This window comes from Trichosurus vulpecula, chromosome 3, assembly GCF_011100635.1.
Source record: "Trichosurus vulpecula isolate mTriVul1 chromosome 3, mTriVul1.pri, whole genome shotgun sequence".
Taxonomy (NCBI): domain Eukaryota; kingdom Metazoa; phylum Chordata; class Mammalia; order Diprotodontia; family Phalangeridae; genus Trichosurus; species Trichosurus vulpecula.
In genome coordinates, this window is record NC_050575.1 from 145,271,465 (window position 1) to 145,290,546 (window position 19,082).

Here is a 19,082-nt window from a genome sequence, read left to right on the forward strand (position 1 = left end):
AGTCATATAAAACTCGTGACTGAGGCAAAAGGGGGATGTGCTACATACTAAGTTTTTTAAAGATGTAAAATGTGAGTTCGTTGTATAAGTAAAAAAATACTTTTTTATGCAAATTAAAACAACTCTGAGGTACCACCTCACACCTATCAGATTGGCTAATATGACAGAAAAGGAAAATGATAAATGTTATAGAGGATGTGGGAAAATTGGGACACTAATGCACTGTTGGTGGAGTTGCGAACTAATCCAACCATTCTGGAGAATGATTTGAAACTATGCTCAAAGGGCAACCAAACTATGCATATCCTTTGATCCAGTAATACCACTACTAGGTCTGTATACCAAAGAGATCATAAAAAAGGGAAAAGGATCTACATATGCAAAAATATTTATAGTAGCTCTTTTTGTGATGGCAAAATATTGGAAATTGTGGGGGTGCCCATTAATTGGGGGGGAATCATGGCTGAACAGGCTGTTCTGTATGAATGTAATGGAAAACTATTGTGCAATAAGGAGTGATGAACAGGCATATTTTAGAAAAACCTGGAAAGACGTGTACAACCTGATACAAAGTAAAACGAGCAGAATGAGGAAAACATTGTATGCAGTATTAGCAGCCTTGTGTGATGATTAACAATGAATGACTCAGTTCTTAACAATACAGTGATGCAAGACAAGTACAAAGGACTCATGAAGGAAAATACTATCCACATCCAGCTAAAGAACTGATGGACTCTAACTGCAGATCAAAGCATTTTTTCCACTTACTTTATTCTTTTTTGGGTTTTTTTTTCTTTTGATCTGTTTCTTCTTCCACAACTGTGACTAATATGGAAACATGTTTTACATGATAGCACATGTACAAACTATATCAAACTGTCCACCATTTTCAGAAGAAGGGATGGGCAGGGATGGAGAAAAATTTGGAACTCAAAGTCTTGTAAAAATGAATACAAAAAAAAATTCTTGATATGTAGTGGGGGAAAAAATAAAATGCTATTTTTAAAAATACTTTTAATACTTTAAAAATACTTTTATCCCTGCTAATTTACACACCATTGTAAAACAGTCTCCAGGTTCACCTTTAAATGACTTTTTTATTAGTATTTCTTAAGCTTCATCATCTCCAGGAGCTCTATTCATATTAGGTAGTTTAGTTTGAGGATTCTCACCTACTAAGATTTTGTGTAATTTCTCACATAGAGTATGTAAGATTTACCTTTTTTTAATAACCAGGAAAAATGAGTAGTAGATACGTGCTTATCATCTTATCTTTATCTTAGAACAAAAGCTCCTTGATTCTAGGGATTTTATCTTTATATGCTCTGCAGTCCCTAGCACAGCATGATCATGCCAGCAAATGTTAAAAGATCATGCAAAAAATTGCTATCTGTGTGCTAACTGGAGTAGAACTAATTCTTAGGATGGAAATAGAGTAGATGAATTCTTGAAATTCTGTCCAAATTCCAGAATAACTGAATTTGAGTTAGGAGGTACCTTGAAGTTCATCTGAACAGGAATACCTGAGCAGGATTCCCTTCTCTAGCATCTTCAGTAAGTGGTCACACACTCTCATCAAAGAGTGTATGTCATCTCATAAGGTACAGACTATTCTACTTTTGGATAACTCTCAATTTTGAATTTAATTTTATTGATATCTTTTGTTTTTATTTCACCTTCATTTCTCAATAAATCATTCTCATCTCCCCGATCCAGAGAATCATCCCTTATAACAACAAAAAAAATTTTTTCAAAGAACGGAGGAGTAATTTAGTAAACCTAAGCACATTTCTCAAGTCCAGTAGCATATGCTGTGTTCCCATCCATAGTCTGTAACCCCCTTCCATCCCTACCTCCTACTGAGGAGAGAGGTAGTTGTAGGCTGCTCTAAGTGTTTGGTTTTTGATTTTGTTTTTTACTTTGCTTAATAGCGTTTTATTTCTTCTTCCAATTACGTGTAAAGATAGTTTTCAGCATTCATTTTTGTAAACTTTTGAGTTCCAAGACAGCAAGCAATGTGATATAGGCCACACGTGTACAGTCATGTTAAACATATTTCTATATTAGTCATGATGTGAAAGAAGAATCAGAACAAAAGGGAAAACCATAAGAAAGAAAAAACAAAAACAAAGAGAAAATAGTGTGCTTTGATCTGCATTCAGACTCCATAGTTCTTTCTCTGGATTTGCTCAGCATTTTCCATCACGATGGATTGCTCTAACTGTTGAGAAATTTTTCCATACCAGATTCATATTTATTACCAACCATACTATCAAAGATATACTTTATGGAACTTGATAAAATATAAAATTCAGTTGGAAACACATAAGTTCTAGAATATCAAGGGAAAAGATGAAAAGAGATAGGAACTGTGAAGCAAAATTAATGCACCTAGAGTAAGAAGGGAAGTGGGTGAATGGGGAAAAATCTTTATCGGATTTGTCTGATAAAGATTTGCTATCAAATATATATAACTTTTAACAGATATATATGACCAAAAGTCATTCCTCAATAGATCAGTGGTCAAAAGATAAGAACAAACAGTTCTCAAAAGAATTTGCAAAGTATTGGTAACCACATGAAAGAATGCCCCAAATCACTAATAATAAGAAATGCAAGTCACAACATCCCTGAGGTTTTACTTTATGCCCTTCATGTAGACAAAGATCAAAAGATGAGAATGGTCAGTTTTGAGAGAATTGTGGGAAGATAGGCACACTGATGCATAGTTGGTGGAGTTGGAAAGCAGTTTGGATTTATGTAAAGTGACTAAAATATCCATATTGTTTAGCCCAGAGATTCCATTATACCCAATGGTGGCTGTTCATAAGAAGAAAGTCCCCTCCCCCCAATATACCGAAATATTTGTAGCAGCACTTTTTTGTGATGATGAAGAACTAGAAACAAGAGGAGATGCCCATCATTTGGGGAAAGGCAAAATAATTGTAGTGCATGAATGTAATAGAGTGTTGCTTTGCTGTTAGAAATGATGCATGTGATGAATATGGAAAACATGGAAGGATCTGCATGAACTGATGCAGGCCCCGTCTTGTCCTGGTCACCTTCTAAATGCTTTCCTGTTTATCAGTATTCTTTATAAAACTGTAATACCCAGAATAGAACACAGTAATCTCAATGTGGTATTATCAGGGCAGAGTATGTAGCAACTCTTGCCAACATATGTCCTTCCATTTAGTGCTATTGTAGCCCAGCTTACTTAGAATTATATATATATATGTATATAAAATTATTAATATATTATTATATGTGAATATAAACTGAAACAGAGCCCAGAAAACAATATACCCAGGACTGTAGCAGTGGAAGGAACAACAACACACCAAAAAATAAAAAAAGAATGTTGCAAAATTATGAAGAGCAAGCATGGCTTGAAAGAAGAGATATGAAAAGACACTCCCACCCTACCCCTTTGCAGAGGTGGGAGGTCTGAAGTATTGGGTGTTACACATTTTCTTTGAAAAATACTACCCATGATTTTCTTGCATCACTCTCATTTCTCTTCCCAATTTTTCCTCTGCTTCTCTTGTTTTCTTTTCCAAATCCTTTTTGAGCTCTTCCATGGCCTGAGACCAATTCATACTTTTCTTGGAGGCTTTTGATGTGGGTTCTTTGACTTTGTTGACTTCTTCTGGCTATATGTTTTGATCTGTGTGGGTCACCAAAAAAAGATTCAATAGTCTGAGTTTTTTACTGCCTGGCCATGTTCCCAGCCAACTACTTGACCCTCGAGGTTTTTGTCGGGGTATGACTGGCTTCAGAATGGTGAGTGCTTTGTCCCAAGCTTCAGGGTGTTGCGCTGCTGTTTTCAGAGCTACTTCTACACTACAAGTTCTGCCACACCAGTGCTCCTCCTCCCCCAAGAACTGCCAACCAGGACCATGACTCAGATCCAAGCAGGGCAAAGCAGGAGAACCTGCCTGTGCGCCAACAAAGTGCTCTGCACTCCTGCTTTGATCTGACACTTGACCCCTCCTGCGGAGCCTGGGGCCAGAATCCACTGCAGCTGGAGCTCTGGAAGCAGCCACAGGAGCTTCCTGCTCCTGCAGCCTTGGTGCTGCACCACCTGCAGAGCTGGGGCCAGACCACACACTTCTCTCCCTCAGTCCAGCAGTTTTCCCACCGACCTGCTAAGTTGTCTCTGGCATTTGTGGGTTGAGAAGTCTGGTAGCTACTATAGCTTAAGTGATTCAGAGCCCTGTGGCCTGCTCCACCTGATGTCCTCAGCAACTAGTCTGTCCTGGTGCAGCCCATGCTGGGCTGTGCACTGCTCCCAGTACGGTGCGATAGACCCTTCCCAGCGACCATCCAGGCCATCTTGGGCTGGAGACCTGCTTCTCTCTGTTGTTTCATGGGTTCTGTAGCTCAAGAATTTGTTCAGAGCCATCTTTTACAGGTGTTTGGAGGATTTGGGGGAGAGCCTAAGCGAGTGCCTCCTTTCCTGCTGCCATTTTTGAAAAATACTATTCATTTTGTGGGGTGACTGGGAGGGGGAAGATACCAGTGGAAACTATGGTGGTGTTAAAAAAAATACATTAATAAAAAGTCATTAAAAAAAAAGACTCTTGAATTAATGCAGAACCAGGAGAACAATATACATGGTAACTAATAATATAAATCAAATAACTCTAAAATTCAGGGTAAATCAGATTAAGGGCAATAATATTTTCAGAGGCTAGATGATATATGATAAAACAGCCTCCCTCTTCTTGGTAGATAATGCCCACAGATTTATTCATTGTGTTGGTTGATTTTGCTTAACCATGTTTCTTTGTTATAAGAGATGGTTCATTTGGAGGAGGGAGAATATTGGGAAGTGTCAGGTGTAAAAAACAAAAGGTACTAACAAAACTTTTTTAAAAAATCTTTTTTAAAAAGGCATTTTTCCTTACATAGAACCTAAATCTATCTCTGATTTCCACTCTTCCTAATTCTGCAGTTTGAGGTCTTGTAGAACAACTCAGTCTTCTTTCTCAGCTTTGCATATATTAAGCTTTGCACATATTAAGTAGTTGTTATGTCATTCTCTTATTAAATAAGGCTTTTCTTCTCCAAACTAAATGTTCAACAGTTCCCTCAGCTTAATACTCAGACAGTCTGGTCCTTGAGCCCTGTGTTGTCCTGGTCACCTTCTAAATACTTTCCTTTTTATCATTATTCTTTATAAAACTGTAATACCCAGAATGGAACACAGTAATCTCAATGTGGTATTATCTGGGCAGAGTATGTAGCAACTGTTGCCAACATATGTCCTTCCATTTAGTGCTATCATAGCCCAGCTTACTTAGAAATGCTGTATTAAATTTTTAACATTTTACTACGGGAAAACTATCAAAGCTGCTTATTCAAGACAGAACTTTGGACTCATTCCTGCTTGAAAGGTCTTGAAATAGGCAGTCTCTAGTTATGGAAGAAAGTTAAGACTATGATGCCTTTTGGCGAAAGAAACCGTGTTTCACTTATCAGTACTGAGTACTATTAATAACAGTTATTATTGAGTAATAGTATTAGTCATAATAGTAATATATAGTAGTACGATGATAATAATGTCATTATCAAAATAAAACTACTGTTTTAAGATCCATTATAAAATCTGTATGCAGGTATGGATCAATGCAGATAAATATTTGTAGTATTTTAGTGGGTTCCGAATTATGTGGGGGTGAATTTTATACAAAAAACCAGACTATTTTAACTTGCTTTTTTGAAAGATATTTCTAAAAGGATAATTCATAGTACAAAATGTTAGGTAAAAATTAAAAATATATTTCCTTGAATTTGGGTATGCCTGCTGCTATATAACCTTAAGCAAATTACTTAGCCTCTCTGGACTTAGTATTTCCTGTCTGTAAAACAGTAGAGTTGTGCCAGATGATCTTCTATTATCCCATCCAACTCTGTTCTCACTAAGAGCCTGCTGTATGTGTTTAATGAGTATTGGTTGAGTTACTGAAATTGTTTTCTATAGCCTCCACATTTCTTTAGGGAATATTTATAATTTTAAAAGTGTTCACTTCTCAGGAGTTTTCATTCTCATATATTCATGTTACCATTACTATATTGTGGTTTAATGTTGACGTGAACCTTCTTCAGGGTTGATATATTTGTTCCTTTTAGTCCAGGATTCTTCAGGGCAGAAGAAAGAAAGGGTTATAAATCTGGGGCAGCTAGTTGGTATAGAACTTGGAGTCAGAAAGATCTGTGTCCAAATCCTGGTTCAGGCACTAGCTATGTGACCTGGGCAAGTCACTAAACCACTCCATGTCTTGGTTTCCTCATCTGAAAAAATGACAGTAGTGAGAGCACCTACCTCACAAAGTTGTGAGCATCAAATGGGTTAAAGTGCTTTGCAAACCTATGCATTTGTCACTGCAGAAATGCTAATTATCATCATCATCATTATTAATCTTAGTACTCATATGGAGTGGAAAGAGCCTTCAAGACAAAAATATTCTTTGACTCCATATTTCTGGAGTGGAAAGACCTCAGGGGTGGAGAACCTATAGCCTCAAGGCCATGTGTGGCCCTCTAGGCCCTTAAGTGCAGCCCTTTGACTGAATTCAAACTTCACCTTAATAAAAGGATTTGTTCAGTAAAACTTGGACTTAGTCAAAAGGCTACACCCAAGCACCTAAAAGGCCACATATAGCCTCGAGGTTGCAGGTTCCCCACCCCTGGAGCTCTGTCTAGCTGCCTTGTTATACAGAAACACTGATTAATTAGAAAGACTGATTGATACAAGGGTAATATTGTATCTATTAGCACCCCACGGACACAGCTTCTGAGAAGACAGCTTCAAAGATGGACAGCGCCCTTTCAGTTTCATTTCTAGATGTCTCCCACTGTCCACAGCATGGATTTCCTTGGGCCATCTGTGGTCCTCTTCTCAAAAGAATGTTTTTATATGAAGAAGATAAAATACATAGAATTACAAAGTAAACCAGTAGTACTGAAAAAGTTACTAAAATTCAGTAGTACTGGGAAAGTTACTAAAATTCTTTTTAAAAAGTTCAGGGACCACAGGCTAAGAATCTCTTGTCTTTAAGCTACCCTCCTCTTCATAAATCAAAGATAGAATTTACAAAGAGCCATTCATAAATGCAGGAATTAAACACAAAACTCCTTTCTGTTTTTCATTCAGATTGAGGTTTTAAAAGACTTCAGGTCATATTTAATTCTTTTTGTCACTCAGATTTGTCTAAAATATGTTTCTTCTATGTAACCAGTAATCTTTCTTTTAAAATAATTTATTTTTATCATTTTAGAATTTTTATTATCATTACCTTTATTTTATTTTAATTTTTATTATTTTAAAAATAATTCCCCAATTACCAAGTGTTTAACCCAAACTTAGAAAGGTAGGTTTTATTTTCATTCAAAAAGGATGCCAGATAACATTCTAAAAATATGTTTTTTCTTTCTTTCTAGCTGGTTGAAATGTTAGATATGTCTGTTCCTGCTGTTGCTAAACTGAGACGTCTTTTAGATAGCCTGCCAAGGGAAGCGTTACCAGATATCCTCACTTCAATTATCCGCACAAGCAACAAAGAGAAGCTCCAGGTATTGTGCTCCATTCATAAGCTCCAAATTCCTTCTTTCTTTTAATTTTTATCTAGGTCATGCTTTGGCTAAATAGCCTCGCTGTCAGAAATGAATTACCAGTAACTGGAATCAGTGATTAAAATGTTTACCAGAAATCTCCATCATATAACTTCAATAACTGAAAAATACTTCACTGTTTTGCCCAAGACATGATTATTTTGCAGTGTTTTAGAGAGGTGGTATGAGGTAGCATGGTACTGTAGATTGAAGGCCAGGCTTGGGGTCAAGACCATCTGGGTTCAGATCCTCTGTCTGACAACAGACTAGTGTTTGTGCCACATGACCATGGGCAAGTTACTTCCCTATCTGAGTGTCGCTTTCTTCATCTGTGAAATGAGAATGTCTGTAGTATTTAAGGCTATTGCACTGTATGATAATGTAGGTAAAGGACTTTGGAAATTTGAAGGTGCTATAGAAATGTCATTGGTGGTAGTCTTGATTATTATGATAGAATTATGCTGGGCTCTAAAGGCATATCACTAGGAAGAGGAGAAAACTAAAAAATAATTTTCATTCTATTTTAATATATTACACTTATTATTCAAGAGAAAAAATGGAATCTTTTGAGATATCCTTTATTTGTCTGAAATGTTCTTATTAATCTGATAAAATTCTTTTGGAAGTGTTAACTGTAATGTTTCAAAACATATACTGGCTGTTTAAGACTGCCTCTTTTATTTTTATTGTGTTTACTATACCTGTGTTCTTTCTTAATAATTTATATCAAGACTCTGATTTATCTTTTTTTAACCGTGGACCATATGTGGTTATTGAAAGATACACCTGCCAAAATACCATGAACAGACATTATTCGTTATGTTTTGTCAGATTTTGGATGCTGTGAGCCTGGAGGAGAGATTCAAAATGACCATACCTTTGCTGGTAAGACAAATCGAAGGCCTTAAATTGCTTCAGAAAACCAGAAAACCCAAGCAGGATGATGATAAGAGGGTAAGTCCTGTTATCTTCAAATTTCTACAGTAACGTCATTCCTATCCAGAACTTAGTTATTTGGCAACCTTACCTGTCCAGAATGCAAATAGGATCCAGGAAGTGCAGGAGGGTGAAAGGGGCAAAAGGGGTGGGGGAGTAAGAAGGAGGGGGCAGGAAAAGGACAGGAGGGTGATACAAAGTCTTTTCCATGAGTCACATATGAGACCCTCCTCAGGTCCTCATTCAGGGCCTATTTATTCTTATTTTATACATAATTCTAATAAGCTTGGCTCTGTGGTTTGCAAGCCTGCAACAGAGAAGCATCAACAAATTGCACGGTGCGGGGTGGGGGGTGCAGGGGCTATAGATGGGCATATTTATAGCAGCAAGAAGGGATAGGCATCACCCTGACAGTGAAGAGAGAAACTATTAAAAAATTACTGTGTGTTCTACAGCTCTGTGTAACAAAACAGGTCCAACTGGTATTGTTGTATTAATGCATGGTACAGTGATCAATGCTCATAATGATGGTTGCTAGTCATCAAAACCGGGTTTAATTACGTTTATTGTCCCTATTTTTAAGATAGCAGCAAACTGTGTGGTATACTTCAGAAAGATTTCATCCAAAAATGTTTTTTAAAATACCTATTTTGGTACATAATAGGATAAACTTTCTTCTATTCAGGAAATTCAGTCATCTAAAACAACTTGTTCTCTAATAGTTCCAGATAACCAAGATTTTATTGATATGTTTAAGAATCGGAATGTTAGAGCTAGACGGGGTTTTAGAGATTGTCTAAGTTTTCTTATTTTACAAATGAGAAAATGAACCCTGTGATGGGGAAGGGGCTACCCAAGGGCTAACAGCTCATTAGTACAAATGCAAGACTAGAATCTAGGTCCAATCACCAGCTGGTTCTTTTAGGCACTCTGCTTAGTCCTAGCAATGCAAAGTAATTGGAGGGGACGGGGGAGCATTCTAGTGGGGGAAGACAGCATATAAAGAGGAGTTGAAGAGTGGGGGGAGGTACCCAAGTAGGGGTATGCTGTCGTAGTCTGGAGAACGAAGGATGGCTATTCCAGAACCCTTCCCCAAAATGGAGGTTCCTGAAAGAACTCACCAGGAGGAACGGGCCCACAGGAGCAGAGTTAAGAGGCAGCTGAGGTGTAGTAGCATATATAGTTTAGAGAAAATTTGGAGGGCCTTGAGTACCAGACAGTGATTTAGGTTTTGTATTTGAGGCACTGGATGTTTCTGAGCTGGAGTGTAGCATGAAGTAATAGGTGTTCTAGAAATATTTTTCAGGCAAAAGTGTGTAGGAAGGATTGAGAGGAAGAAGTCCCGAGTCTAGGGTCATCATAGAAATATATAGTATTTTGCTGTTTGAAGGGACTTGAGGGATCATTTATTGCAACACATTCATTTGGCGAATGAAGAAACTGAGGTCTAGATCACTTTAGAAGTTCTTAGAATGTACTTGTTGTTCAGTAATTTTCAGTCACGTCCAACTCTTCTGACCCCATTTGGAGTTTTCAACAAAGATACTGGAGTGGTTTGGTATTTTCTCCAGCTCATTTTACAGATAAGGAAACTGAGGCAAACAGAGTTAAGTGACTTGTCCAGCATCACACAGCTAGTAAGTGTCAGAGGCCAGATTTGAACTCCGAATATGAATCTTCCTCATTCCAGGTGTCACGCTCTATCCACCGTGCCACCTCACTGCCCATAGATTGGGGCCAGGTTATCCAAATAATCCAGTAAACATTTATGAAGCACCTATGATATATCAGGCTCTGTACTAAGCAGTGGGGATTCAGTGAATAAAAATACAGTCCTTGCTCTCAATGAGCTTACAGTCTAAAGGGGAAGACAGCACACAAAAGGAAGTGAGAAAGCATGGGGTCATGAAGAGTTGGACATGACTGAAAAATGACTCAACATCAGTAGCAGCCTGGCGGCAAGTTTAGGTTATAAAGGGCTTTAAGAGCTAAGGGAAGAAGTTTATGCCTCATCCTAAGGCAGTTTGGGGGTTGGGGGGTGGTTGGTGTGACTGTCCTCTCACGTAGGAGAGTGCCATGATCAGACCTGTGCTTAAGGAAAATCACTTTGGAAGTGAGAAGAGACTTAAGATAGGAAGACCAATTAAGAGGTTATTGGTGTGATCCAGGATGAAAAGCTGCACAGCACTTTGGATCCATCCACACCACTCCCTTCATCTCATCGACAAGGAGACGGGTTCAGAGAGGGTAGGTGACTTGCTGAGGTTCACACAGCTAGTGAGCGTCTTGATGAGAGCTAATAAGGGCATGAACTAGGGTAGTGGCCATGTGAGGAGGGTGAAGGGAACAGGTGCAAGAGATATTAGGGAGATAGGAACTGCCAAATTTGGCAGTTGCTTGATCTATACTTTTATATGTGTCTTGTAGGTTCTTATATATACTCATCACCGCCATTGAAAAGTAAGCTTGAGAGTAGAAACTGCTTTTACATTTTCCTTTCTTTCCTATACTTAGTTCCCAATTTGATAAATCCCGATTGAGTGGTTAGATATGTGGGATAAAGGAAAGTGAGCTGAAGATGATGTTAAAATTGGAAGCTTAGGAAATTGGAAAATTCAGAAGAGAGATGAGTCTAAGCCTCTTCTGAACTTCTGCACTTCTGAGGTTTCCAGCATCAGCATCATCCTCTCAGCCCATTTTCCTCCATCCATCCCACATATCTTATATATGTGTGCATAGCTATATTTATATATGCATATGTTTTATGTAGAGCTATAGATATAAGGGCAGAGACTGTCTTTAGCTTCTTTTTGTAGTCCCCTTGCTTAGCACAGTGCCTGACACTTACTAGGCACTTCATAAATGTTGATTGACTGACATACATACACAGAGACATCTACATACACATGTTGCAAGTCAAGGATTCATCTGCATAGAGATAATAATTAAGCCCATAGGAGCTGATTCCATTGTCAATGGAAAGTTCCTTTTCTACAAATCTAAATGAAGTCTTTCAAATCAGATATGCAATTTCAATAGAGTGGTAGGAGTAGAAGTGATCTGAACCAAATCTGGGGGCATTTGTGAGATGAAGAAATGGAAGGCAGTGAGCACAGATGATTCATTTGAAAAGCATAACAGTGAAAAAAGAGAGAAGAAATAAAATGGTAGCTAGAGGAAGTCAGCAAGACCAAGTATTTGGTTTTTTTGAACATGAAAAACTCTGCATGCTCCGAAGGCAAAGGGGAAAAGAGCCAGGATCTTTTAGAGCAGGCCTACACAACCTGCAGCCTGCTAAAATATTTTGGGCAGCCTGCAAAAAATGTAGAGGAAAACATCCTTTGTATGTAGAGGAAATCCTTTGGCAGGCTGCAGATTGTGCAGGCCTTTTTTAGAGGAAGGGGAAGAATATGGGAAGAAAACTGATCTTAGTCAAATGATAAATAATTATTTGTATCAAGGAAATATCTGTTAAAGATCTATATATTCATGAATATTTTGGGGGAGGAATTATATAAGCTTAAGTAATGTCTCTAGGATAAACGTCAGGGCACCACAATTGTGTTTCAGAATCAGTATCCTGAATTTTGTTAATGATAGAAGAAGTAGAGGTTCACATTAGTTGGCACTGCTGATCAGGTCAAGGAACTTCAGTCCCACTGCATGTGCCAAGGGTGCTTCCCGTGCTTTTTGTCACTCTCATCAACCTCAGAGTGGGACCACAAGTCAGTCCACCTTTCTTTGAGCAATTTATTAAAATAAAAGAGTGATATAATAAATGCCCCCCACCCTTTCATGCGTTTAGGTCCTAGCTATTCCTAGAATGTTCTGCTTCTCTCCTAGGATGTTTCCATCATTTCTCATTAGCCAACACCTTAAAACACTCAGTTGAGCAAACATTGTTTCTACTTTGGGCACAGCAGTAATAATCGATTAGTGTTTATTATCCTAAACAACCTTGCCCCCCCCCCCCGCCCCCATTCTAGACTTGTGCTTTTGGAAAGTTACTTTGCCCTCTATACCTGTTTCCTTATCTGTAAAATGGGGTAATAATACCTACCTCACAGGGTTATTGTGAAGGAAATGCTTTTATAAACCTTATTGCTTTATAAGTGTGAGTGGTGATTATTACTCTTATATGCTGTTATTTAAGAATCATATAACTCTTTGTTCATAGCTCCATATGTAACCAGGTATTGACTCTTGTGATGAAGATGAAGAATATGTAATGTTATGTTTCTGCTTTATCCCTAAGGTTATAGCAATACGTCCCATCAGGAGGATCACACACATTCCTGGCGCTTTAGAAGATGAAGATGAGGATGAAGATAACGATGATATTGTCCTGTTAGAAAAGAAAATCCGAACATCTAGCATGCCAGAGCAAGCTCATAAAGTCTGTGTTAAAGAGATAAAGAGGTAGGTTTGGGTACAAATAAAGTAGATCTATTTATTTCGGATTTTGTTAAGGTTATTTGTGGTCAACCTGTGTAGTCATATTTTCAGGGTTTGTGTAATGTCTGTAGTCCAGCTGACACTATAGCTGAGCTCTGCCTTCCTGTCCCTGCTCTCAGTTAAAGATGCAGAATGTAAACTCCTTGACAGCAGAGATTGTTTTTCTTTTTATTCCCTGGTGGCCAGGACATCATAGATGTTTCATAAAGGCCTGGATTTAATGAAATTGAATTGAAAGATTGGAACAGTTGCTGTCTTCTAATCCCTTGTTCATCTTTTCAGTCTTTAGGTAAAATTTATTTGAAGTCCTTTTCATTTGGGCATGCCATTCCTAACTTTGAGTCTTCCCAGATTTCCAGTTTTCTACTTTCCCTGCCCCCAGGATGTATCTTGATCATCCTCATTCCTTATACACCTGTCACTTCACAGTCCCTTCCTTCCAGAATTGATAATAGATCAGCTTTCTCTAAATCATTGGAGGACCAAAGGACATGTACTGTAGGTCAAGCAGTCATCTGCATAAACATAATAAGCCCGTGGGAGCCATCATCAGTGGGAAGTTCCTTTTTTACCAATCCAAATGAAGTCTTTCAAATCAGATTTGCAATTTCGGTAGAGTGGTAGGAGTAGAAGTGATCTGAGCCGAATCTGGGGGCGTTTGTGAGATGAAGAAATGGAAGGCAGGACCAGAAGACTCCTCAACCCCATCCTGTTTGAATACGGCCACAAGTCCGACTTAATTGTTTTGTCACTTCCCAGAATCAGCCTAGCTTTGCTTAGACATAACAATGCTTTGATTTATTTAGCATTTGTTCCATTGTCTGTAGGTTCTTTAGATGTCATTGTCATTTTTAGTTTGTAAACTTTTGAGGGTAAGGCTTGTTTAACTTGGTTCAGGATATAGCATAGTACAGTAAAACCTCGATTAACTTGGATGCTCAGGAAGTAGACTGTTTCAGTTAAAAGAATATGATGGTTATCTCAGGGTTAAGTCAAAAACCATTCTTATTTCAGCCCTTTTAAAAACCTTTGTTAAAAATCTGAATCTCCTTTCTTGCTTTATCACAGCCTAGTGAACATAATTGAGTGTTTGAGGTTCTGGGCAGTGCCTCAGGGTCATTAATGAGGATTATATAATACTGTTTATAGAGAAAGCATAGTAGGTTCTGTGCCAATCTCATGATGTCAGTCAACAAATATTAAAAATTTATCTTGTACAAAGTATGTTAGGCACTGGGAATGTTCTAGACGTCGGTTTTAAAAAAAAGCATCTGATATTAACTTATTTTCATGGTAATTACCTCTTCTAATGTTTTAAAATATCTAGTTAACAGTTCTCATTAGTTGAGTTCTAGTTATTGGAGGTTTTATTCTGTTTTATGTGGATAGGAATGTAAATCTAGGTAGTGGTGGAGGAAATCAGGGGATCCAGGTAAATGGATACATTTTGTTTGACAAATCTATTTCTGGATGGTCTTGGTGAATATCCCTAATCAGACTTTGAATATATAAATATATAATTGCACATGAGTCTTTTTTCCTCCTAGTTTCCAAGGAGAGTGGTTGTAGATTGACTATAACCTCTAAAATAAGTGATTCTCTGTCCATGTTTAGAAAGTAGCAATTTCCTGACAAATTAACATCACGTCTCCTTTCAGAAATCACCTGGTAGAGCTCTGTCCTGTTGGCTTGTCTTCCTAAACAGTGTCCCTGACACTCTCGGTCAAGAGAAGAAAATGGACTGTACGTTGCTTTTGTAGTAAGGTCTCCTTTGTCATGGAGTTTATTTCTTATGTAGATTTTCTTTTTCTTTTTTTTCTTTTTGATAGGCTAAAAAAAATGCCTCAATCAATGCCAGAATATGCCCTGACCAGAAATTATTTGGAACTTATGGTGGAATTACCTTGGAATAAGAGTACAACTGGTAAGCCCGGGGGAGAAGTACCTTCTCATAGACTGATTGTTGACCTGAAAAAATCAGGAAAGCCTTCCTTTTGAAATACTGCCCAGTAATTATTTTGACTCCAACAAATATTAATTAAGTCCTTTCTATGTAAAAGACACCACTGGGTATCTAGGGAATCAAAGGCAAGGCAGAAAACATCCCCTACTCTCAAGTAGCTTGTGTTCTAAGCAGAATGGGGACAGAGTAAAAAGATAAGCATATATATTATAAACAAATAAGTATATACATTATAGGTTGAGGAGGGAAAAACATAATTTTACTTCCCCACTACTTAAATCTTCTTTAGAAAGTTTTTTTTTTATCCTTGTTTAGTTAGTTTCAGGACAAGTACTCTTTCTCCCTACTGAGTGGATTGGGTGCCAGTTTTTAGCCCTTGGTGTAAGATTTATTTAAATGGGTTTCACCAACGACTAGAGGGATCAAGAAGTGTTTCCTGCCGGCAGGGGCACTTGAGCTGAGTCAAGAATGAAGCCAAGAAAATTGATGGTGGCAATGAGGAAAGAATTCTGAGGGCCAATCTATGCAAAGGCACAGAGATGGGGTGGAATCCTGCATGCAGGGCACAGTAAGGAAGCCATTTTGGGCTGGAATGTAAGTTATGTGAAGGAGAGGGGTGCTGAATTAGAGCCACTCACTGCAACAGTTTGAATGAGGAAGACCTTGTGTGAATTTTACGAGTTTTTAGTTCATGGCTTTCAAGTAGTTCAGTGATTCTTAATTTATCACTACTTCATCTGTTTTTCAATATATCTCTACTTCATTTGTTTTTGCTGTGAGATACCTCACATTTTCTTTAATTATTTTTAGTCTTTGACTTTGTTTAATAATTTTTTTATGTCTCATGGCATCATTAGTTTCCATTTGGATAATTCTAATTTTCAAGGAGTTATTTTCTTGGGTAAAGCTTTTGTACTGTTTGTTCCAAGCTGTTAATTCTCTTTTTATATCTTTATCCCAAAACTCTCATTTCTTTTCTCATTTTTTTCCTCTTCCACTCTCATTTGGCTTTTAAAATAGTTTTTCAGCTTTTTTTAAAACTACGAGGCTTACTTTTAGATGTTTTCAAGTCTTCTGGATTTGTGCTTCCTGGCCATAATAGCTCTTTGTGTTGAGATTCTTTTTTTTGTTTGTTTGTTTTGTTTTTTCATTCTTCCAGCCTCCTTCTTGACTTTGGACTTTGTTAGTGCTAGGCTCTGTGCACTTCTAGGGCAATGTCTGGCCTTTTAACATCTGGCTGCTTTTAAGGCTCAGGCTGAAGGGCCTGCATTTTTTCAGTGCCCCCAAAATGTGATCCAAGGTGAAATCTTTTCACTTCCCTCCTGGTCTGAGTTTTACAAGTTTCTGACCCAGATTTGGGTTTTTGGTGTCCTTGGTTGGCAGCTTCAGTAGACTGCTGCAGGACTCAGCCACTGTTAGCCCAGTGGAAGACTCTGCAGGTTCAGAGTGACTGAACTACAGGTTCTCCTTGGTTTAGGACTCCTGCGCTGGTTATTCCAAAGCAGATTTCCAGCTGGGCTAAAGCCGAGAACAAAGTCCCTACTTTGCTTCTGGGGTCAGAGCCACACAGCTGTTCTTTGTTTCCGAACTTGTTTCTTGCTCAGTACCCAGCTAGGGCTTACTAGCAACTGATCTTTTACCATCATACCTGTGCATAGAGCTCCACCTTGGTCTGACCTGGAACTATGTAGTGGCTGACAGAGCTGTCACATGCCACCCGATCCTGCACTAGTTCAGGGCTCTCTGACTGCTGCAGTGCCCAGTCTCAGCTCTCTTTCAGTCCTGGGGCATTGTAATGCTCTGCACATGGTACACTCCTGGCCAGACCCTGTCCTCAGTGTCAGCAAACCTGTCTGTCCATCTCTCTGTCCCCTTAAGCCAACCTGGGCTGGAAAAATGATTCATCCTGGCTTTTTCTTGGATTTCCCAATCAGAATTTGACCTAGTGCTTTCTACATCTTTGTGGGGGAGGTTTGGTGGGGAAGCTAAGGTGCATTGCTTCCTGTTACTCTGTTATCCTAACTCTGCCTCCTTCTAGGATTTTTTAAATGAGAAAGAGGTCAGCAGCTCCTACCATTTCACTTCCTACATTTGACCACAGAGCCCTCTCCAGATGAGTGGCTGAGGTAATTCAGTATCACTAAAGGAAAAAGGAGAAAGCTCACACCCAAGACTTTTGTGTCCAAATGAAATTTGTTGCAGGATGTTCTCTACAGCAGAGCACCATGGTATTGTTAATAGAAAGTCATCCTTGGGGCCTTAGGTTCGCATCCTGCCTGTGACATAGTAGCTGTGTGACGCTGGGCAAGACACTGAACTTTTCAGTGCTCTAGGCAGCTCTGTGACTACAAATTGCTGAGAAGGTGCTGACCTGCATTTATAGAGGGAGTTTCCTCACTTGGGAGTTCCCTCTACTAATGAGATCTCTAGTCTAGTCCATTTCCCAGCACTTATTGTCAGCTAAAGGTTGGAGACTAGGGAGGGTGCTGTGGTTCTCTACATCTGCATCCATAATATGGTAGCTCCCAATGTAGCTTCCCAGCTCGCCCTTCCTGTACATGAAAAGTCCCATTTCTGACTTGTTAAGGAGATTCTCTCTTTTATGAGGATATTGGGATATTGATTGGTAGGAAACAAGGTGTTGTCTGTTACCTTAGCTTCCAGGTCTACACCTGGGAATGTTTGAGGCCTATAATCAGTTGAGAGGAATAATAAGAATCAGAGGATCAGAATGTTCCCCCATCTGTTCAAGGTTGGCTAGTAATGGGAGTGTGGAATATCTTTCTCTGATCCCAGATGCTATGAGGCTGATGGACCCCATGTGGATACTATCTCTGAAATTGTAATTTAAGAAACTTCTGCTAATTTTAGGAATTCTGCTAATTAGGAATGAAAGTGTAAGAGAAAAATACTCCACAGGCATATAGGATAGCAATCAGTGAACGTGGACATAAACCTTCCCAAGGAGGCTTGACAATTTTTTGACTCTCTTTTGCCTGGCCATTGCTATTGGGTTGCTGTCTCAAATGAGGACATGTTTGTAAATTTTCCCTTTGGGATTCTATACATGAATACTAACACTGATTCTTCAGAGGAGCAAGGAATAAACTTCTAGTACATAAAGATCCTAATATGGAGGAGGGAGAGGGAAAGCCTTTATTTGCTAATAAAGTTATGTATACATGCAAATGTGTTCTTACAAGTAATATCAGTATATTTGCACTTCCCAGGGAAAGGATGTCACTTGCAGTTGAGAAATTTTAAAAATAAACTCTTCCGTATGTCATAAGGAAATACAAACCAGGCATTATGAAATAATTAAATTGTGTTAGTCATAATTTAACAGTCCCTGTAACAAATATGAAATAAGACTAAGAAGAATTCTGTGATTCCACCATGATGTACTTTTTTTGGAGACCACACTAACTTTCTCTAGTTATTAGAGAAAATAGGAAAAGGTGCATCCTCATCACACATATATGCAGATGCCCAAATCTTTTACAGACTTTCCCCATGCCAATAAAAGATGTGTTTCAAAAAACCTTTTTTAAAAAAGCAGTTTTTTTATTGTGCATGTACTGTGTGCAAAACAAAAGGATAACTAGCCATATAAGCCAGTCTATAATAGGTACTAAGGGAGTGTAAAGACAGTTCCCTTCCCTTCAAGAAAAGGAACTGCATATAAAGACAGTATAGAGAACACAATAGGTTTTTGTTTTTTTTTTTAAACTCCTCTTCAATTTTACTTCCATGTTAGTTAAAGCTTTTTGGAAACTTTAGCCATTTTCATCCTTGTTTAGTTAGTTTCACTACAAATATTCTTTCTCCCTATTGGGTAAATTGGGTGCCAGTTTAGCCCTTAGTATAGTATTTGTTTTGGGGGCACCTAGGTGGTGCAGTGGCTAGCACGCCGGGCCTGGAGTCAGGAAGACCTGAGTTCAAATGTGGCCTTAGACACTAGCTGTGTTATCCTGAGCAAGTCACTTAAGCCTCTTTACCTGAGTTTCCTCATCTGTAAAATGAGGTGGGGAAGGAAAGGGCAAACCATTCCAGTATCTTTGCCAAGAAAACCCCGAATGGGATCATGAAGAATTGGACACGACTGAAATGA

At 38.5% G+C, this 19,082-nt stretch overlaps 1 protein-coding gene across 1 annotated transcript in view; it reads left to right on the forward strand.

Annotated features, from left to right (window-relative positions):
• LONP2 (lon peptidase 2, peroxisomal) overlaps positions 1-19,082 on the forward strand; it is a 124,264-nt gene that overhangs the window by 15,845 nt on the left and 89,337 nt on the right. The window contains exons 3-6 of the mRNA XM_036751625.1: positions 7,447-7,578; positions 8,449-8,571; positions 12,809-12,972; positions 14,838-14,932. Coding sequence (XP_036607520.1) covers positions 7,447-7,578; positions 8,449-8,571; positions 12,809-12,972; positions 14,838-14,932 — 514 coding nt within the window. The remainder of the gene's footprint in view (positions 1-7,446; positions 7,579-8,448; positions 8,572-12,808; positions 12,973-14,837; positions 14,933-19,082) is intronic.